The sequence below is a fragment of the Lepidochelys olivacea genome, assembly GCF_965140295.1.
Source record: "Lepidochelys olivacea isolate rLepOli2 genome assembly, chromosome: 5".
NCBI lineage: Eukaryota > Metazoa > Chordata > Testudines > Cheloniidae > Lepidochelys > Lepidochelys olivacea.
In genome coordinates this window covers 106,071,953-106,095,436 of record NC_140415.1, presented here as the reverse complement: position 1 = coordinate 106,095,436, position 23,484 = coordinate 106,071,953, and the positions used below count along the sequence as shown (strand labels likewise).

Below are 23,484 nucleotides of genomic sequence, written 5' to 3'. Positions count from 1 at the left end.
GGTTTTGGTACTCAACTCAAGCATGCTGTTAACCCTCCAGTTTTCTTCTGTGCATATTATATATATCTATATATATATATATGCATACAAACTACATGCATATATATATATGTGTGTGTGTGTGTGTGTGTAACTTTTGCATGGTGTTTGTGTATTGTTAGTATATAGTTAGTCAATTGTGGGCCCCTAGTAGGTCTGAATCAACTTTTGTATGAATGTGTCTAATGATATCAACAAGTAAATATAGTATAATTTACTTTGTGTGCAGACAATATACTTGTGTAGTCTGTATATTTTATTTTTTGGCAAATTGGAATAACATGTTTAAAATGTTAAATTGTGTCTGTACAGTTCATGTAGTCTATATGCAAAACTCATTTTCCCTTTTTGTATATGTTATTACTTTTTTTGTGTTTTGTTCCAGTTCGCCGGGTCCCACCAAGGTTCTCTATCCCACCTACCAATCATGAGATCATGCCAGGAGGGAGTGTTAACATCACCTGTGTTGCCGTGGGGTCCCCAATGCCATATGTGAAATGGATGCTGGGGGCTGAAGATCTGACACCCGAAGATGATATGCCAATAGGGAGGAATGTCCTTGAGCTTAATGATGTCAGGCAGTCTGCAAACTACACTTGTGTTGCTATGTCCACCCTTGGTGTTATAGAAGCAATAGCACAGATAACTGTCAAAGGTACTTTACATATATAATCTGTGTATATGTAGACATGACTTGTTCTTTGTTTTTCTGACACAGTTGTTAAAAATTGATAACTTCCTTAAAGAAGAAGATGATCTGTGTTAGCTTTAGGCCAAATTCTGGCTTCAAGTAGCAGAAGTGTGTAGTGTAGGGTGTAACTGTGCTCGGCACCCAGGACTGTAAGTCACCTTGTTACCTACTGTGTCCAGTGAGAGGAAGTCTGTCTTAAAATAATAGGAGGTCATCGTGTCCAATCCCCTGCTCAAAGCAGGACCAACGCCAACTAAATCATCCCAGCCAGGGCTTTGTCAAACAGGGCCTTAAAAACTTCTAAGGATGGAGATTCCGCCACCTCCGTAGGTAACCCATTCCAGTGCTTCACCACTCTCCTAAAATAGTGTTTCCTAATATCCAACCTAGACCTCCCACACTGCAACTTGAGACCACTGCTTCTTGTTCTGATTTTGAGTCATCTCCTGATGACTAATTTCTACTCCAAGTCCATAAAGCATATTTTCAATATTAATATATTATTCCTTAAATATTACCTGTCTGTACATCTCACAATGATCAAGAATCTTGACAAATTACAAGCTCTCTGTAGATACCTTGTATGTTATTCTTTATGGCCAAATGTCTTTAAGAGGTGTTTGGTGTGTGAGTTTGTCTGGTCTGAAGTGAGAGTTTTTTTGCAAAGAACAGGGGACCCTTTGCCAAGGGGTTCCATGTAGGATTACCATATTTCAGGTTCCCAAAAAGATGATGCTGGAGGAGAAGGGGGTGTTGGAGGGGGGTAGAGTGGGGGTCCTGGAGAGGTGTATATGTATTGGGAAGGGTAACTGGGGGATGCTGGAGGGCATACCTGTGGCAGAAGTATTCAGTGGAGGTGGGGGGCAGTGTTGTTCGCTGTCACAGTGGCAGGGCGGCTGTTGCAAGCCCAGGACACAGCACCAGCTGTCAGTCAGCATCTCCCTGCAGGGCCCCCTCAAAGACCTGGGAACCAGGGCTGCAGGCAAATGGTCCAATCAGCTGGGGATACAGGGAGGGACCAGTTGGGAAGCAGACTGATCGGGGTTCATTCTGAGCTATAATGTTTGCTCTGCAATAACACCAGACTTTGACCCTTATTTCAAAATTCCACCCAGACGGAGAGTGGACTACAAAAAAAAAAAAGGTCATGTCCAAGAAAACCTGGATGTATGGTAACCCTATGTCCATAGGCTTTAAGAATAGCCACAGAAAATTATTTAGGACTCGACTTTTGACTTGGAGTACATGCCTATGCAAGAAAGTAAAAGCAAATGAGAACAACCCCCTTAAAACCCTGAATAGTCTACCTGGACCTTGAATCCAGGCACACAGCAATAAGTGCTGTATACCTACTTACTTCCTCTTCAGGATACATAAACACAACAGAGTGAGGTAGGGGGAGAATCTTAGCTCTGCTCCCCACTCACTGGCCAATGCACCTGAAGCAAGTGTGTAATAGTTAGCTGCTGATGTTAACTTCCATCCAGAGCAAGGAGGAAGCAAGAATTGTGACTGGAAGGCCTCCTGGGGTGGTGCAGTTCAAGGATGTGCCTAAACTCACTACACAGTACATAAGATCCAGTACCAAAGTACTGAGCATGCCCCATGAGGTGTTGATTCCCCTAATCTCATACTGACTGCAGGCAGAGATCAGTTCAATTCCTTACAGGATCAGCCCTTATAGTATAGTTGCACTTCAAAACGTGTCCTTGTTTGCAATGTTCTTTGAATTTAGTCCATCTATCTGGCCTACTCCTGCATTACTAAAATTATAAACTACCGATTCAGGCAGCAATAATATTAGTAGATAAGCAAACCTCTCATTTCATTACTGTGTTTTGCTACCTTCATTCTAGCTAAATCAAGGGCCGTATACTTTTCAAAAGCAGCAATGGTTAAAAACTTGATGGCTGATTTTCAGAGTTATTGGTTGTCTGCAACTCCTGCTGAGTTCATTAGAAACTGAAGGTATCCAACACCTCTGCAAATCAAGCCTTAACAGTGCACGCTCTCTCTCTGCATGGCTGTTCTTGTGCAGGTGCTTAGTGGATCTATGGTAAAAATCATTATTGTGCCATATATCAGAAGACCTTTTTTAATGTGGGATATGAGATATTTCTGTGTTCTCTATTAAATTTCTGGAATAAATCACAGTACTAAACCATTGGATTTCCTAATTCTAAATAGGGGATGTAGCTCCTACCCAAATCAACTACATTTCAACCCATTTCATGTCATGATTTGCTTTGTTTGATTTCATATCACACGTTAAGAGTAAAGAATGATTGGTATGTACTATTTATTAACTTAATTTTATGGTATTATTTTTAGCCTTACCCAAACCTCCAGGAACTCCTGTGGTGACGGAAAGCACGGCAACAAGCATAACGTTGACTTGGGATTCTGGGAACCCTGAACCAGTCTCTTACTACATAATCCAACATAAACCTAAAAACTCTGAGGAACCATATAAAGAAATTGATGGGGTGGCTACAACGCGCTACAGTGTTGCAGGCCTAAGCCCATATTCAGAATATGAATTCAGGGTAGTTGCTGTAAATAATATTGGACGGGGCCCACCCAGTGAGCCAGTGTCAACAAGGACCTCAGAACAAGCACCATCTAGTGCACCTCGCAGTGTACAGGCTCGTATGTTGAGCTCAACTACAATTTTAGTACAATGGGAAGAACCTGAGGAACCAAATGGCCAAATTCAAGGATACAGAGTTTATTACACCATGGACCCCACCCAACACGTCAACAGCTGGATGAAACACAATGTGGCTGACAGCCATATCACCACTATTGGAAATTTAGTACCACAGAAAACATATTCTGTGAAGGTTCTTGCTTTTACTTCTGTTGGGGATGGACCCCTCTCTGCTGACATTCAAGTCATCACTCAGACAGGAGGTAAGACTGCAATATGGTGGAATAAATTACATACATGTAGAAATTGGGCAGAGAGTATTTGAGTGAGTGAATGTTGGGAAATAAATATTTCCAAGAGATGTCCAGAGCTTTCTTTTTATCTTCCAAAATGTTGCCTATTAAAAGGCATCATTCACAAACCATCTTTCTACCATTCCACAGCCCTTGCAGTCATTAAAATGGAGGAAATTATCGTCTTTATCATCAAATCTTCCATTCCCTTTTTCAGAAATGTATAAATATCAAACAATTCTACCAAAGCAACAGTATTCTCAATGAGACTGTGGAGAAAGCTAAATGTTGTGGCCACTGCTTGGCTGAGACAGTACTTCTGATGCTAAGTACCACACTATGTTTGTCCAGCAGTTATTAGCTGGCATTTTTACTGGTCTTGTCCTTGAATATTCTGTGGAGTTGATTTTAATGTAGATTGTATATGGGGCATCATATGTTAGATCATTTTTGTTAACATTGATTTGGAGATGTAAAATACGTATATACTATACATACATGCACATACATATACATATATCTGTATATTTTGAAAATGTTTAAAATCATATTAAAACAGTGTATATGTACACAGAAGCACATCCATGCGCTTCTGATTTATAAACTTCCCTTCCCCACTCATCAACAGAAAGCACCATAGCTCTAGGTAAAACAAGGTCACTATTTCTTTGTTTTACGTTTGCAGGTAGGTTTTGTTTGTGTACGGGACCTTTACGTCTATGAGTTAATTTTATTATCAAATCACTAGCAAGCTCAGTGAATGCAAAGAATGTTTATGAAATCAAAAGCCAGAAATTCTGGTTGTGCTAAACTTCAGAAATTATTTTATTGTAGCTCTATGGAATAACAACTCCCTATTATTTACTGTTCTTGAACAGTTTTCAGAGTGGTAGCAGTGTTAGTCTGTATCAGCAAAAAGAACAAGGAGGACTTGTGGCACCTTAGAGACTAACAAATTTATTTGAGCATCAGCTTTGTTTATTTATTTACTTATGTTCAAATACATTTGTTAGTCTCTAAGGTGCCACAAGTACTCCTCCTTCTTTTTGTTCTAGAACAAGATGTGTGAAATATTGCCATAGTTCAGTGATCATCTAGAAATATAGAATGCTACTTGTAAGTCAGTTGATTTTTTTAGCACTAGCAAAGTTTCTTGTAGTAGAAGTTCAAAGTCCCTCAACTTTTGAAAAACCTGTCTCCAAAATATAACTCAAGGCATTGGATCAAACTCTGCCATTGTTTACCTGCATGCAAATCCACTGACTTCTGTGGAGTTACATGTGTGTAAATGGAGAACAGAATTTGATTCGTTGTCTTGGAATTTCTGCAAGTACTGTATAATAATGGGGAAATGTGTGTACAGTCTTTAAAATTATTTAAAATTAGAAGTTTATTCATTAGTTTTTCTAATATACCTAATGGCAATGTAATTGATATTTGTACGTATATTTAGATAGTGAACACTAATTCTGGCTTTTGACATATTTGTGACATTTTTCAGAGGCCAGTCTTTAGATTGCCATATTGCTCTCCGCTTTCTAGCTTAGTGATAGATTGTATTAGATGGAGACACAACAAGCTGTTCAACAATTTTGTTCGGGAAGGGCCTGGTCCTGATCTGTTTGAGGTCAGTAGGAATTTGTCATTAACTCCTACAGAGCAACTATTTCCTGCTGTGGTCCAGTTGGACTGACCCAAGTTATGTTACTGAGCATAGTCACCTGAGGAGTTCTCCATGTATTTAAACATTTCTGGCATCCTTGTGCTGTTAAAACTTGATCACTTAATATGCCCTCCTGTGCTGTTTCTTCTTGTTGCTGTAACATGAAGTCATGATAATGATGATGCTATTGGAGTGATTCTCAGTGCCAGTCTTTTCACTTTGGGAACTGACTTGACCTGACATTTTATTTTTACACTGTCTCATAAAAACAACAGTTTTGAGAGAGGAGAGGCTTTTTAAAGCATGAGCCTGATGGAAAATGCATGGACGCATGTGAGCATTTTCAATCAACAGGATAGCGGTAGAGAAGCTGGACCTAATACAGCACTCCAGCAGGGGTGTTGGAAGTAGGGATGCTGGGGGTATGGCAGCACCCCCCTAACTTGAAATATTTTCCATCATACACAGGGTTTACAGTTTTGTTCAATGGTTTTCAGCACCCCCACTATACAAATTGTTCCAACGCCAGTGCACTCCAGCTTAGAGCAGCGCCAAACCTCGATCTAGATCCAAATTTTGTGAATGGTCCATCTTTGTAATGAGATTAATGAAAACTTCAAATACATATCCTCCCTCCTCTAAAATTTGGAGTATTCAAATCTACATTTTTGTGGCTTGAATCCCTCTCTCTCTTCTGTGTGTATGTGTGTGTGTATATATAAAAATATACACACAGAGAGAGAATGCCATAAGAAGCAGGACCTGGAATGGTGGTTGGGTTTGGGGTTCTTTGTTTGTTTTTTCTCTGTATAGAACTTAAAAACAAATGAATAACTATTTCAATTGTGTAAGCTATCACTCGATGGACCAAATCTTGCTCCCATGGAAATCAGTGACAAAACTCCAATTGACTTCACTGAGGCCAGCATTTGTGTCCTAGAGTTTGATTGACAGCAGTGCCATTCAACATTATGATAGCTTGGTTTCCTTGAAAGCCTTTTTCTATTATGTGCATTGTGATCATTGGGAGGTAGGAAAATGTTCTGAGGATTTTGAAAAAGAAACACATTTGCAAGGGTTTTATTTTCAGCACCAGCATAATTAATATTCAAGTTAAATATGACAAAATGATGCTAAAGAAACAGGCATCTTGAGTTTTACTTCTTGCTTTCTCGGTCATCTGAGTGGATCTGGTCAAAAATTTAATTGAAACTTTTTCAATTAAAAATTTGGTTTTCTAATAAACAATTTTTTTGCAAAAAGTGTCTGCTTCCATTAAAAATTTTACCTTTTTATGAAAAACCTGAACACCCTGAAAAACACAAAGTTTTTTATTTGGAACCATAATCTAAACATTACATTTCAGCTCAGTTCTCATTAAAATCTGTCCCCCTGAGCTCCCACGGTGCATCATAGGAGTAGTAGTTTGGGTACCTCATACCCACAATCTTCTTTATGGGCTGGACTCTATGCCCAAACTACATGTCCCATGTTGCACCATGGCTATGGGACTCTTATGGTGCATCTCAATGGTTCAGCAAGAGGGGAGATTATGGGCCTCATGTAAGAGTCCAATCAGGGATCCCAGCTCACTGAGGATAATGGCATGGCGCAAGGCATGCAAACTACAATTCCCAAGAGCCACGACTGCAGCTCAAGCAGATATGGCTTAATATCTAACTAATCCAGAATGAAACAATTCAATTAAGATGTTGACCACAAATATTTGGTTTTTCTATCTTTTTTCTATCTTCATCAAAAAGATGATTTTTCCATGGCATGTAGTACAACTATCCCAAGTTGCTTTTATTGTGGTTCAGTTTCACATGAGTGGGTTCAGGGTGAAATATTGTAGCTCTCTAGCTGAGGGTCTAGCATGTCTTAGAAAGTCATTTACTATTCAAAGCAGTGGCTCAAATATATATTTTAAGGAGTGACTTGTCCAGAAAAGGGGATTTTGACTGCTAGGATGGAATGGCAGTCTACATTTCATTCTTTTTTGTCTGAGGATAACTATTTGGTTCTAAACTGTGAGCAGTTGAAAGTGTTGTCTTTGTTGTATAATAAGCAGCAAATTGTTTAAAAGAGTAGCTTAAATCTGAGTTCTCTGGTATTGTTTTCCTTGCATTTCTTTAACTACAGAAAATCCAGGCAGATGACATCCTGATTTCTTATGATTTACAGTTGTTCTGTTCTTTCACCGTAAATCTTGGAAAAGCCTCTTGATCTTACCTTATGAAGTTGTCAGCAGCAACTCCATAGTTAAGGGTTGCATTTAGTTTTCAAAGTTGGGGTTTCAGTCTGTTTGTCATTGATTAAAGCAAATATTTGCCATAATCAAATTTAACACACCTGCTGTTAGAGCACAGTTGTATATTTGTGGAACATTACAAATAAACACTTGGGACAATTTAAGATTTTGAAGAAATTTTAAAATAATTCCCTTTTGAAGAATAAGGACTGGTCTCTAACATGCTTTTATATCCCTGTAGCTTACAGTTGCCTTATTTTTAACACTTGTGTTTAACACACAGAGGTTAATTTAAAAAAATGAAAACAAAAATAATTATAATTCTTCATCACTATAATGATTTTTATGCCATCGAAACAAATGGATAACATTTTCACCATGATAGCCAACATATTAAAAATGTAGCTATTAAAAGCCAACATAGAAAATGTTAGAACAGACCCTTTTGAACAGGGGAAACTGGATATCAGTAGGTTTGTGCAGAAAGACCCTGATCCTGCATCATTAACATCAATGGGAGCTTTGCCCCTGACGTCAATGACTGGAGGATCAAGCCATGTATATTCTCTATATGATGTGACTCCTGCAAATGCTGGACTTCAGCATGGACAAATTCATATATATACTGAATTGTGATGTTCTCTCCTAATTTATATTGCCCCTCTTGTAAACTATGTCTCTGGTTCCTGGTCCCCATTCCCAGCTAATTCACTACAAAACTTGCTATTACATTTTCCCTGAAACACAATCCTCACTTTTTTAATTTTCTCAAACCAACATGCCAGAGCAGACTCCGGGTGCATCCTTCATCTTGCACGCCTCATAAAAACAATCTTCCGGCTGGGTCTCAGGGCCAGGGGTATTCCTAAACTCTGCAGAGAGGGGAAAGTCACTTAAGAGGAGCAAAGGATCTTGCTTTTATTAGCTTCCCATACCAGGAAGAACCACTATGTAGGGACTGGGAGCATTGCAGGGAGAACCAGACACTCCACAGGACAGGGAATTCCAGGAGGCATAGATAACTCTGGGAAACTCCTACATTTTAAAAAAATTACTATATAAAACACATTGTTAATGCTAAGCTATGTAACATGAACGTTAAAGTGTATGTACAGTCAGCACGGAACATTATAGTTAAGAAAGCATTTGAATGCATGGAAAGGAAAAATTATAGGAAGATCAGATATCTGACTGTCTTTTAAATAAATGTAAAAGGGAAAATATTATATTACACATTGAACAAAACCTTATTGTAAAGCTAATGAGTTGGATTTGGGGGGGGGGGTTCTGTTTCTAATAGAAGGATTGAAATGCAGAGAAAAACATGCAATTATAAACAAATTATTCTTGCAATTCTATACTGTAGCTCAGTAGAAGATTCTGACACCTTTCATGAACATCAAACACATGCAAAAATGTAATAATAATAAAATGTCCTGTTAAAATTAGTTTCTTGCCTAACCATCAGCAGTAATTTGAGTCCAGTTCAATCAATCATTTTGGCATCATCACTTCCCTCCTTCCTCTGTGTACGGCCCCATGTTAAAAAACTCTGTAGATGAAAATGAAGTAAAAAAATAATGCATTTTGCTCACCTAAGGCCCTAAAATTCCCTGGAGTGTCAGACATGGAGGAAGTAGAAAACAGTGCTAAATGCCCCGGAAATGCCAAAAGAGAGAAAGTGACAGTCCTGCAGCATCCTGTCTGGGAGCTCAGGGAAGGCTGTCTATGCCATGGCTATTCAGCTGGATCTCCAAAAGGCTTGGGACAGGGAAAAAAGCGAGGGGTGGGGGTGCAGCTGAGCACCAAGGAGGTGCAGTGTAGAATAGTGCCAAAGAAACTGGCTATCTTCCCTAAAATTGGCAGTGGAATTGCTGAGTAATATAATGCTGATGAGGGAGCCGTAGGGTAACCAGACAGCAAGTGTGAAAAATTGGGACAGGGAGTGGTGGGAAATAGGAGCCTATAAAAGAAAAAGACCCAAAAATCAGGACTGTCCCTATAAAATTGGGACATCTGGTCACCCTAGAGCCATGCTGCATTGTGGGAAAGAGGACCTAATGCAGAAGGTAACCATTCAGATAACCCCAGCTTTCTTTACATATCTCAGTATCTGTAGGGATAACCCTGCTGATATAAAGGTGTCCCTAGGTGAAGAGGGCCACACCCTCACTGCAATCAGATCCTATGGTGTAGCATTCCCTACACACAATGCAGCAATCTACAGGAAATTCTCTGAGCTGAAACTCATGGATTTCCTGGCCTTTATACAAGTTTTTGCATGCTAGCCACAGTATTATCGCTTCTTCTGTTCCATTTTCCAGCTTCCTTCTCCTGTTCTGTCCCTCCACTTCCCTTTCTCAGTGGTTCCTCTCCTCCTTTTAATCTACTCCTTTTCCCCTTCTGTTTTGCTTTTATTTGTTCTTCTAGGCTGTTTTTGTTTATTTTTTTTATTTTAAACTGAAAATGTGTACTTTTGTTTTATAAGCGATGGCAGCATTCTCTTCTTGCTCTGTGTTTTCTTCACTCTCTTCTTGTGCTATCTCTGACCTCTCATTCCTTTTATGTTATTTTTCTATCCTCCTGCTCAATTCATTCTTTGTATGCAAGGTTTATTTGCATCCCCACTTCCTTCCTCGCCTTCCTTCTACTTGAATAAAGTGACCCACTGGGCAGGTATGTGGGTTTTTTTTTTAAAAGTGACCTACTCAAAAATATACCTGCCTTGAGACACTGAATAAGTAGGGAATTTGAGCCTTGTAATGTAAAATACTATAAAGAATGCTGGAAATGCAAAGCACAGGTTACTGTGGACCTTTAACTTGAGTATAGGAGAGGGCACTGTGAAATACCTACAAGATAACTTCACTGCATCAATAGAATTAAACTGACCATATAACTGACCACATAAACTGACCATAAACTGACCATAACTGACCATAAACTGACCACATAAACACTCCCAGGAATACTTCTCCTGTTTTTTTCAATCATCAAACTATTTTCCTACAAGTAAATGTTTAATATATTTTTGAGTTTGTACCATCATATTTTTATTGCACTTTAGCATTGTTAGTTGTTCATTAACTTCTACAGCAGTTGGTTTACAGGTTGAGATTTTTGACAAAATGTACTGCACATTTACACTTTTTAATTAGTTAATCATTCTTCAATATTATCACTCTAGGTTTAAAACTGTAGAATTCTAAGGAGTCAGAAACCTCCAGGCTTATTTACACAAGTTACTTCTGTGTTAAGAGAGAGAGTAGACACAGACACAGGATTAATAAACTATCTTTGTTTGCTTTTAATTACCTTGTGTACTGTGCAGAGAGAATGTGGTATTTTAACAAAAATGGATATCAAGTGACAAAAAAAGAAAAAAATGTTTATTCCTAAACTGAAAGGGCTTCTTAGGAACAACTTTATGAAATTCTCAGCAAACACAAAATCTTGGCCCTTTCCAACTCCACTCAGCTTGTAACTTCTCCTGTTAAATCCTCCATGCCCACTTCCCGAACCTCTGACTCCTAAGCTACTTCTCTAAGAATCACGCTGCTTTCTATGTTTGCTTCTGGACATGCTTCCATGTGTACAAAGGACCAGGATAGGAACCATGATCTAGAGCAGGGTGGGCAAACTATGGCCCACAAGCCAAATCCAGCCCACCAGCCATTTTAATCTGGGCCTCGAGCTCCCGCTTGGGATGGGAGTCTGGAGCTTGCTCTGCTCTGGGGCTCCAGCCGGGGAGGGGGTCGGGGCCACTCTATGCAGCTCCTGGAAGCAGCGGCATGGTCCCCCTCTGGCTCCTATGCATAGGGGCAGCCAGGGGTCTCCATTCTGCATGCTGCCCCCACCCCAAGCACCGCTCCCACAGCTCCCATTGGCTGGGAACCAGACAATTCATGCACATCCAAGTGAAGCACTTTTCCATAAGTGGGAACCACAGCCAATGGGCACTGCAGGGGTGGTCCCTGTGGATGGTGCAGCGTTCAGAGCCACCTGGCCGCACCTCCGCGTAGGATCCGGAGAAGGGACATGCCACTGCTTCCGGGAGCCGCTTGAGGTAAGGACTGCCCAGAGCCTGCACCCCTGAGCCTCTCACCTTGCCCCAACCCCCTCGTCCAGCCCTGATCCCCCTCCCTCCTTCTGAACCCCTCGTCCCAGGCTGGAGCACCCTCCTGCACCCCAAACTCCTCATGCCCAGCCCCACCCCAGCCTGGAGCCCCCTCCCACACCCTGAACTCCTCATTTCTGGCCCCACTCTGGAGCCCACACCCCTAACCAGAGCTCTCACCCCCTCCCACACCCCAACCCCAATTTTGTGAGCATTCATGACCTGCCATACAATTTCTATTCCCAGATGTGGCCCTTGGGCCAAAAAGTTTGCCCACCCCTGATCTAGAGGTTAGAGAATGGATCTGGAAATTGATTAATTCTTGACTCTATAACCTGCTTTGTCAATGAATCCCTGTGTGATCTTGTGTAAGTTACCTAACAACCTCTGTGTCTGTTTCTTCTATATAACATAAGAATAAGAATATACATACTTCACAGTGAAGTTAAGAATCTTAATTAATGTTTGTAGGGCACTTTGAAATCATTGGATAAAAGATGCTATTGAAATGTTTTGTTCTCCAAAAATACCTGTGCTGTAAAAAAATTCCCACTCTGTGTGATGATCATGCAATGTGACAAGTTGGATTTGGTTTAGCCTATAGTTCTATGTTGTAGAACACACCCCAGCAGTAGGAGCAAGGCAACCTGCACAGTTTCCAGAGCCTGTAACTGCCTCTCTTTAGTTGCTTTTTTGTCTGTGGAGGAGATCAGAAGCTGCAGATATCTGCTCATGCAGCTTGGTTCCTGTTTGCATAGCTACCGCTGAGCACCGTTTTTTCTGGGCTAAAGAAGTGCCATGTATGTGTTACAGTGACATTCCTGAAGTGAGTGGAAAAGTGACTGTATTTTTTAATTTGTACTCAATTTGGGCTGTGCTTGTACAACATCTTGAGGCTTTGATTCATTCCTACAAGTATTACCAGCAGTATTGTACTGGTTTTGTTTGTTGTAGCTCCCTCTGTTTTGTTGTGGAGTTGTGTAGAAGCCAACCCTTCCCGCTCCCTTCCCCCCCCCCCCCAAAAATTCAAACATTGCCTGAGTACAAATTGAAAATATCTGCCACAAACAATAAAACAGGTGGAGTTAAGCTTCACTGCCTGGTTGGCGTCCCATGACATTTTCAGTAAATCCCAGCTTTAAGATAGTAAACAAGGACTTCAAGGAGAAATCCTTGAGGAGAGAGATGTTGGCGATGAGTGTCTCACAACATATGATCACTGAGAACCAAGAAACCTTTCTCCATCCCATCCTGGGGAGCGTTTTACCAGTTGGCATGGCTTCCTTGTTCTGTTTAGTTTTCCTAACTTCATAGGAAACTGCAAGGAAATTGTGCAAATTTAAGTGGAGAAAATTCAGGACCTGAATGGATTACTTGATTTCTCCTGTGCAAAAACTGCTTGATTACTTTCTGCAGCTGTCGGTTAGATTATAGACAGCGTCTCTTATGGAGTTGTTTTGGCCTTTCATGCGTTTGGAGAAAGGAAGTTAATCTGCGTGGTTCAGATTTTTGAATAGCTTATTTCTTCGAAAATCTTCTATCTTCCTAATATCATGAGATAGCTATGTTGGTCTCACAAAATAGATGAGATCTCCTTTTGAACCTCACCATAACTGTGAGGTGGAATTTCTAACATGGTTAATTTTATTCTTTGTGGCACCAACTGCAGCTCACAGGGGAAATGATCATAAGGCTTTAGGGACTCTAATCTATTTTACATAAAGTCCCACAAGGACAAGGTGATGTTACTGACTCTCCCTAGATTCCAGCCAAATGTGGCATTGGAATTACACCATAATTGCTCAGTTACTCTGCCAATATTCTTCCCAATATTCATGCTCATCCAAGTGAAGCACTTTTCCATAACTCTGATAGTACTGTTTCATACCTTTTTGTTTTGTAGAGCAGGCAAAGTCCCAATGAGTGTCCACTTGTCTTTTTGCTTCATTTGATACAATTACACGTGGGACAATCCATGTCAAAAAGAAATATGTCCAAATGGCTTTCTGAACTCCATGGCTCATTATTATGCTTTGGCAGGCCTACAGTACAGTCACTTTAAGCCATATTTAGTAGGAGGCAAATTGCAAGTATCACCGCCTCCAGTTGGTTCCTATCCAAGAGAGTTGTAAGGCAGCCACATGGAGCTCTGTGCATACATTTATGCAACAATCTGACTTGGACTCAGCATCATGACCATAGTGCAAGATGGTATTACAGAACCTGTTTCCAAGTCAGGAATAGTCCAATTCTCCCAGCACCTTGCTTCAAATTTGTATTGCCCATTAAAATGGTTCTATTGCTACTTACATACTTACAGTGATTTCCCTTTGTACATCTTATATCAGTATTTTTCAAAGACATCTTTGGAGCTTTTTAATATCCACTGAGTGGTCATTTATTACACCAGGTATCTTTTCAAGAAAAAGTTAATTACTCTGCTTTTATTCTTGTTCTCTGAAGATATATAATTACATTGGATTACTATTCACTCTGACACATTTCTTCAGAGTGGGAGAGAATTTTTTTTTCTCCTATCCCATCTTGTCTTTCTATTTTGTCCTGTTTATTTCAGAGGGGACTAATGGTAGGTAATTACAAGCTATTAAAAGTCTATACAGGCAAATTTACATTTCCTGTTAGTTGTCGATCTACTTATTTAAAACTTAGAAGTCAAATCCTAGCTATCGTATCCAACAGGTTATCATAAGTCCAAATGGCTTTCTGAACTCCAAAGCTCCAATGTTTCCTTGTGGCACCTAAAAATCTGCAGAGGCTAAGTACTACAAACAAGTAAATTTTATTTTTGTTCTCTGATGGGCTAGTTCCTCCTTTTCTGTGACTGTGGCTGTACAAAAGAAAAGTACTTTAATTTACAATGCAGTCCTACTCTGAAAAATGATTATGAAAAACTATTATCTGTATGATGATGATGACCACCTTACTTACCACAGCTGCTCCCTGTGTGTATTGAGAATAATAGCTGATTATTTTTCTGACCAAAGAAGTGTGCACGACTTTTTATTCCTGCAAAGCCAGCACAACTATGGAAGAATGAGCTTGGATTCTGTTGTGATTCATGCATTCTCAATGGAAATCATAACCAAATATTTTCAAACTTGGGTGCCAAAGTTATTGCCCATGTTCTAACGGTAAAGAGAAATTCTGCCCTCGTTTACACTTGTGTAACCCCATAGTCTTCAGTGGAGGTGTACATGTGTAACTGACAGTAGATTTTGGCCTGAATAACCCTTATGACAAATGACACATGAGCCAGAAAATGCCTCCTCCCCCACCCGCCCCCTCATCTATCAGATTCAAAGTTACATTTTGAGGGAGAAAAATAATCTAATTACTAGAAAACTGAGATAAATTGTTAAAAATGTTAATCGGCAAGAAAAGAAACATGGCACCTCAGGATGCCATTTTTGAAGAGTAACCATATAGCATAAATCAGTTTTTCAGTGTGTAAGCGCCTTCTTAAAGACAAGGATATGTTTAATAACTTAATTGCTTGCTAGTTTAGCAAACTTGTTTTGCATTTGGAATTATCTATAATGGCCTTAGCTCTTTTTTGGAAGATTTTTTCCCCATCTTGTATATAACTTACTTTATTTCATACATAACTTTTTTTGCCACAGTTCACATAAGCAGTTTCAGCTGGTATGTCTTTAGATCCAGTCCCAAATTTTTCGAGTACTATTACTGTAAGCCAGTTGTTCTCAACCAGGGGCGCACATACCCCTGGGGTTACGCAGAGGTCTTCCAGGGGGTACATTAGCTCATCTAGATTTTTGCCTAATTTTACAACAGGTTACATAAAAAGCATTAGTGAAGTCAGAACAAACTAAAATTTCATACAGACAATGACTTGTTTATACTCTTCTATATACTGTACACTAAAATGTAAATATAATATTTATATTCCAATTGCTTTATGTTATAATAATATGGTAAAAATGAGAAAGTAAGCAATTTTACAGTACTTGTGAGTTGCGATACTTTTGTATTTTTATGTGTGACTTTGTAAGCAATTAGTTTTGAAGTGAGGTGAAACTTGGGAGTATGCAAGACAAATCAAACTCCTAAAACAGGTACAGTAGTTTGGAGAGGTTGAGAGCCACTGCTGTAAGCTGTTAAACAGGTGTCAATAGTCTACTTGTAGGATGGCAGCATTTCTGTGGTTTGTGTATCGTTTGTTTGTGTATAGTTTCTGAGGAACTTTGAAATAATTTAGGATAAAATGTAAGTTGGTAATATCATTATATTACAGTATACTTTTTTTGCTTTGTACCTATTTCTTAGTTCAACTGCATCAGTTAGCTGTTTAAGTTCAGTAATTAAAACAAAAGATAGTATTGTGCCAAGTACTGCAATGATGATTCAAAATATTCGAATAATAAGTATTGAACAAAAGAAATAAATAGGGGGTAACACTGTATAACTTTCCCCTTTAGTCCCAGGGCAACCACTGAACTTCAAAGCAGAACCTGAATCTGAAACAAGCATATTACTTTCTTGGACCCCTCCCCGCTCTGACACTATTTCCAGCTATGAACTGGTTTACAAAGATGGGGACCAGGGTGAAGAGGTAAATGAACATTTACTCACCTTTTTTTTTTTAATGGAATAAGACATGAAAGGCTGCAATGGTTTAGAAGTACAAGCTTAGCTGATTTCCTGTTATATGAGAATATTGACATTAAATGGTTTGTCTGGCTATGCCGAAAGAATGACAGGAGACATTAGATATGGGTTTAATCAGGCCGCAACTTTATTATTAGATGTCTGGGACTAACCCGGCGGATAAAATGTGCAGTGCAGGTGAAAACCCCCACAATTCGCGGGTGGGGGGGGAGAGGTGAGTGCTTTTTTTAGCGTCCCCTCCCATCCCCCTTTCCGTTTATGTCCATCCAGCAAATCCACTGCTGGGACCCTCCAATTCCAGCTAATTCTGGGGGAGGCTTACACCAGCTCCCTCTAGCAATTCCCTTGCCGAGACCTTACCGACCACCCCCACCCCCCTCGTAGGAGGGGTTAAGATGGACTATAATGATGGGGAGGTTGGCTCCCTGCTCTGCCAATCAGAGGAGTCCCGAACTTCTCCTGGCTTGCTCAATTACCAAGCACCTCTCATTATTTCCTTTTCCAAGCCATTTATTCGTTCTTTTGTGCCTTAATTTATGGAGTACCTGCACTGAACATCCGCTGTACACTTAAATAAAGAGTTGTGACATATGGCCTACTGCCCATCATGCAATGCATGAACAGAGCCCACCTGAACCTGCTGTGAGGAAGGTGAACCCCCCCGCCCTCCCCCCACTGCACCTGGCCAATATGGTGGTAAGGGAAAAATTCCTTCCCAGCCCCCCTTAACGGGGCAGCTAGCATAATGCCCACAGCAGATATAGCTAAACACCAGGCATATTTCTGACCTAAATAGGGAGGGAGGGTGGGTGCTAACCAGCTTGTTCCGAGTGAATGAGGGGAGGGGCCAGGCCCAGCTGACCTTTTTAAACCTCTCATTCCTAGGTGGTGATTCATCCACCATGCTGACTGTTTTTCCAGCAGTTTTACATCTCCCCTCTTCCCCCAAGCCAGAAAGCATTGTCCTCTTCTCCCGGCCAGCCAGACAATGCCCCCCGCCCCCCCCACACACACAACATACAACACACTTAAAGTGCAGAGTGGTGATTGTTAAACAGAGCAACCAGCTTGATGGCAGATTCTGAGCACTGTTACCAGCAGGCTCTGTGGCTACTGGACAAGGGAAGCTTTATGGGTGTTCATGGAAAGGCAAGCATGGAGGTTGCTACCAGTTCCAAAGGGGTAAAGCTAGTTGAGGCTGTCCAAAACTGTACTGCCTCCAGGGCATGGAGTTGACAGACTTTGCCTGGCTCTTAGGAATGACACAGGAAGAAATTCCAGCCCCATTGCAGTTAATGGGGCCAGGATTTCACCCATAATGAATAGTTGTTTCTGTTAGTCAATTAATGAGAATCTTTTAAAACATGGTAATTGGTACTTTTCAGTGTGCTTCATGAAGAAAATACATTATTTCTAATCATAAGATGCCTTTTTTAGATGTTGTTTGCTCTTTATAAACAATTAGCATTTTAAATGTTTCTTTGGCTACACTAAATCATTCTTTTTTAAAAATAAAGTCTCTTTTTATTTTTTCTGTTCAATTGTATAAAGCTGATTTCCAATGCAAAGAATGAGAGTGGTGATCTCAGGAGACAGCGGGAGAGTGCTAGATATGTCAGTGCCCTCCTGCGTCACTATCTTGTTGCTGTTTTGGGAATACAGCAAAGCTGGTTACTGCTACTTCACTGAGTTTAGATTTATAGAAGTTCTTCACATGTACTGAAGACATGTAAGCACACACTGAGCAACTGAAAAGACTGCTAAGAGGAGAGTTCCCAGATCTATCTTTTAATTCCATATGAGATATATGCCCCTACCTAAACTTGCACTACATCCTGATCATAGGTCCTTGATAATATTTATAGCTTTAGAAGAATTTGCTTCTTAAGATTTTGAATGCAAATCTAACTACAGGCTAGCCTTAACTCCAAGATCACCCATCCCACAAAAGTCCAATTTCACTGGAGTGAGAAGTACATGTAGATAAGTAGATGAGGCTCTACTCATCTGTCAGTGTCCAAATATTCTTTTAAAATTTGAACACAATTATTTAACTCCTTTTAAACTGTCAAACAAAATTTCTCCCTAGCAGCTTGATACATTGAACTGCTTATTTTAAAAATTAATTTTTCATTATTTATTTATTGTGGATAATAGATTCACTTTCCTTTCATTGTTTGGTTCAGATTGCTTTGTTTAAAATGCTACATTCACATTTTTAAAAGAAGTTTTAAACAAATTAATCCCATTGATGATGATGTTATCAGTGTCTCAGAGGGGCTCTTCTCCTTAGACAACATTCTGAATAAGTATCTTTGGATATTTATCAATACGTCCAGTTCTCTTATTGCTTACCTTTAGCAACGTGTTTCTGTTGAGCCAACTACATCTTACCGCCTGCAAAGCCTGAAGCCAAACAGCTTGTACTACTTCCGTCTGGCTGCACGCTCTCCACAAGGCCTGGGTGCTTCAACTGCAGAAATCTCAGCGAGAACCATGCAGTCAAGTAGGTGTCTCTCCTTGCTTGCTTTATTTTGCTCCTTCTATCTACTGAGCAGACACAGCCAGATAAGCCAGTAAGACAGCAATAGAGAGCAAGAGTCTCAGTAACATGACAGCAAGACAGTGCTTAAGTTATATATTTATAATAGATAGGCTTAGGAGAATTGTTTTTGAATTATTATTGGCTTTTGCATATCCTTAGGAGAAGAAGCAGAACATCTTCAGAATGTCTAAAGAGACAACACTATGATGATATCTGTATAGCTTCTAGGTGCACCATGAGGCATACTAATGATCCTCCATGCATGGCATGCCTCCTATACAGTCCTGGAGCCTTAAAATTCCACTGGTCCAGCCTGGTCATTTCCTCCTCCACAGTGTGAATTCCATAAAATTCCTTTTATCCAGACACTCCCTTCCTACAGAACATGTACATTTGAAGGCTCCAGGACTGTATGCACTAACAGGCATGCTGATAACTATGGTTATTCTTTCTAAGTTTTGCCTAATGTTTTTTTTGACCAATCTTTGGAAGGTGGGCATCTGAGTTTTATAAGTAATTTTGACACACACAAGAAAACGACATTCTATTGGCTGTTCATGTAAATAATAAGAGTAATTTATAGAGCTTATCTGAAAAAAAAAAAACCTGACGGGAATTCATATAGGAATTTAAAAACATGTAATTTAAAACTTAACTAAAGGGATCTTCTTCAGGTACTGAAGAATTGTATCCCAAAGAGTTGATATAATCAGCTGAAATTTACTTTGTGTAATTCTTTAGCTTTACTGCTCCATTTTCAAACTGTATTCCATCATGTATTTAAATTTTCTATAGGCTGATTGGTTCATAACTTTTAGTGAAGTAAGGTTATTTAAACGAATACTGCAAAGCCTCATTGAAATTCTGGTTTGAGTCAGTCAGCTCGAGCTATTGTATTTATACTGTCGTGCTTTGCTAGTGTTTGATGAGATATTAGTAACAATTAAGGTACCTGAAGAACTGTTGCTCTAGAGTTTGAGTGTTGTGAGTAATGTGAACTTCCTGAGGCATGTCTGTGGCATTTTAAATAAACACAAAGGACCCAATTATGCTGTCATTTGTGCAGCCCTTATCCAAGCATCAAGCATAAGGTCATGGGACACTGTCATTTTAATTATGCAAAATCAGTATTTTGATATAGAAGATTTCCATTTCCTGGTTATGTAAGAATAAAGTAAATGGGACAGGGCCAGCATGATGACATTACACTGTGTGTAGCCTTTTTTATTTTACATATTCAGATAATACATGAAAAAATGCAAAGGTTATATATGAAAAGAAAGTAGTCAGACTTTTGTAAGAGATCCCATTGAAATCAATCACAAACTTCCAATTTACATCCATGGTATATGATCAGACCTAATAGATTTGCTTACTAGATTGCAGATGGTGTAAAAATCATCTTGCAAAATAAAGGAGAAATTGCATTTTAAAAAACGATTACACAAGATAGAATGGTTTGCATTTATTTTAATATAATGATTTTAAAAAATTAGAAATCTCTCATGGATACAGCAGAAATATTCTCTAGAGTTTTTTGTAACCTTCATTCTTGGCTTCAGAGAAAGCTGCTACAGGGATATCTGTCTGTCAGTATGATATCCTGAAGGAGTCTTTTCATTTCCTTTTATACTTCCTGCACAGATTCATGCTCTGTAGCGTAATGACCAGAATATCCTGTGTAGTTGATTTGTACCTTGATCATTGACATTTTTTTTAAATAAAAAAGCTAATCTATCCCTTCAACTCCTCCAGATGCTGGTACATTCTCACTTATTTTCCCCCAAGAAGGGTAGAATGCCACACTGAGGAACATCAATTGATCCACACAGAAGATCTGTGAGGAACCAAAAGACACATGTGTTACTGCAGTAGGTCACAGCAAGGCCCTATAACTCTTCAGCTTCTTTAATTATCTTTGATATGCCAAGAAATAGTACCAAAAATCCATTTGTTTTTCCTTTAAGGATATGGGGGAGAAACTAGATTTCACACACACACAATCACACACACAAAATGGGCAAGCACTTTAGCTGTCTTCTTAATACGAGCTATATTTGATCTAAATGATGGGTGCTCATGTGAAGTAAGATACAGTATAAATTAGGAGCTTTGTATCTTTGTGCTTTGTTTTGCTAGGAAAGTCTTTTAGTAAGATTTAATAGCTATTTTGCTGACAAAATGTGCGGAGGTGGTAGTTTATTGAAATTATAAAAAAAATAGCTGGTAGGATTTAATTCGTCACTAGCAAAGGTGTCTCCAAGAGGAGTTAAAAAGTATAACTGAGAGCTGATCTAGGGTAAGTACAAGGTACAGTCAGAATCAACAAGCCTGTCACTTTTTGTCCTGGTAGGTAAACCTTTGACTAAGATTTTCTTCATCTTCTATTGACTTTGCATGCTTTTACACTATGTTGGCTACAATAAATGTTTAAATAAATGCTTTCCATTTAAACATTATTTGTAGTTGACTTGATCTAGGCAGACTCAGTTGTAAAAAGAAAATTAAAAATATAATCTTTTTGTGGGGAGGGACAGGAGGAAAGTTTCAAAGGGGCTGGGAGTTTCTCAAGCAATTTCTAGCAATTATTGCAAGTTATCTGGAATATAGTGTAAGAGAAAAAAACTATTTGATGAATGTAAGACTGACTGTACAGTATAGGTTAAAATTTGGCAAGAAATACATACATAAAATAATCATTTAAAATGTCCTAACTTGCACTAATTGCAGACATTACAAGGGTAGATGAATAGACATATAAAAGCATCACGTTTTGTTTTTATTTGAAGAAGAATTTTAATTGCAGGTACGTAATATTATTTTGAGGCTTCATTTTCATGTATTGCCCCCACATCCTTTTTTATCATTTAGTTGGTTTATTCATTTTTAATTTCTTCACTTTAATAAGCCAAGGTGCATAAGATTATCTGATGTTTTGCTTTTTAAGTTTCTATGGCTTTTTTTTTTTTTGGTTTGGTTGCCCTTTTTATTTATTTTTCTTTTTCTTTTGTTCATGTTTTTTTTTCAACCACTCCTATCCTTTCACTCAAATCCTCCTCTAACCCACTACTGAAATTAGAGCCATCAGCTCCTCCTCAAGACATTAGTTGCACCAGCCCCAGCTCCACTAGCATTTTGGTAAGTTGGCAACCTCCACCGGTGGAAAAACAGAATGGCATTATCACAGAATATTCAATCAAGTACATTGGGATTGATGGGGAAGATGACAAGCCCCATGAAATTTTGGGAATTGCTTCGGACACTACTCAGTACCTTTTGGAACAGTTGGAAAAATGGACTGAATACCGGATCTCTGTAACTGCCCACACTGATGTCGGACCTGGCCCAGAGAGTTTATCAGTATTGATTCGGACAGATGAAGATGGTATGTTGCCTCCACTACATCCGTTTGCACCTCTATGACTCTCTCTCGATCTGCTGTCTTTGTATAGGCTAACAGTATTCCTTTTTTCCCCCTGCTCCTCTTTCCCCCAAAATTGCTGTTATTGTCACCATTTGATTGTTTTAAGCAAAGGTCTACCTTTGCTACGTCAGTTTTGAATTCTTCTTTAAACACAAAGTTTGTTTGTTTGTTTTTGAACAAGTTGAAACTGCTACCCCTTGGAACCTACCCAGGTTGCTCTTTCTCCCACTCCTCATCTATTAAAAAAATCACAGATCTCATGGGGGGAAATCTTTCTGCATTTTTCTTGACTTTTTTTTTTTAACTCTTCTGTCTGATGAGCTTATGTCTTTGGTTTTTAAAAATGGCCTTCTTGTTCTTTGGTGCATTTAAAAAAAAATCTTTTGGAAAACTGATGCTCTACATATTTTTATTTTAAATATCTAGGTTGTCAAATGTCTTCCATATCCAAATAGAACAGAAGATGTCCCAATTATCAACCAGCTTTTTGTTCCATTGCAAAAAACCCAAACCCAAAACAAAAGGGAACTTTTTTTTAAAATCTTTTGGTTTTTTTTTATTATTATTATTTCAATTACAAAATATCTCTTTGTACTTTAATGCTTTGAATCGCAAAGCATCTTCCTTGGCTTTTGTACATTTTTACATGTTTTTCTATTTCTCTAATACTCTTTTTTCTTCCATTTTTTGCATCAGTCATGTTTTTTGATCTTTTCACTGAAAGGTAGAGCAGATTGGTTGAGCATTTTCATTTGTTGAACAATTTGTATTCTTCAAAGAAAACATAGTGGGTCTGCCCTTAAAGAGAGAGAGAGAGAAAGAAAAAGACTCTGAATGGGTGAGACAGGTGCCTGTAATTCTGTTTTATCCAATGATGTTGTTCCAGTTCCTAGTGGTCCTCCTCGCAAAGTCGAGGTAGAGGCTGTCAACTCTACCTCTGTTAAAGTGTCATGGCGCTCACCTGTACCCAATAAGCAGCATGGTCAGATCCGAGGATACCAGGTTCATTATGTGAGGATGGAAAATGGCGAGCCAAAGGGTCAACCCATGCTGAAGGATGTCATGCTGGCTGATGCACAGGTAACTAGATTATTTTCTATTCTGTTTATAGGCTTCAGTAAAAATGCTGCATTTACAAAATACATATAAATAACTATCCATATT

At 39.1% G+C, this 23,484-nt stretch overlaps 1 protein-coding gene across 5 annotated transcripts in view; it reads left to right on the top strand.

Moving 5' to 3' along the window:
• PTPRD (protein tyrosine phosphatase receptor type D) overlaps positions 1-23,484 on the top strand; it is a 1,732,979-nt gene that overhangs the window by 1,551,198 nt on the left and 158,297 nt on the right. For 4 of the 5 annotated variants that reach the window (XM_084628881.1, XM_084628885.1, XM_084628882.1 and 1 more), the window contains 6 exons: positions 425-694; positions 3,062-3,643; positions 16,162-16,295; positions 18,713-18,857; positions 21,976-22,281; positions 23,207-23,400. In XM_084628881.1, coding sequence (XP_084485007.1) covers positions 425-694; positions 3,062-3,643; positions 16,162-16,295; positions 18,713-18,857; positions 21,976-22,281; positions 23,207-23,400 — 1,631 coding nt within the window. The remainder of the gene's footprint in view (positions 1-424; positions 695-3,061; positions 3,644-16,161; positions 16,296-18,712; positions 18,858-21,975; positions 22,282-23,206; positions 23,401-23,484) is intronic. The other variant, XM_084628884.1, reaches the window with a different exon arrangement.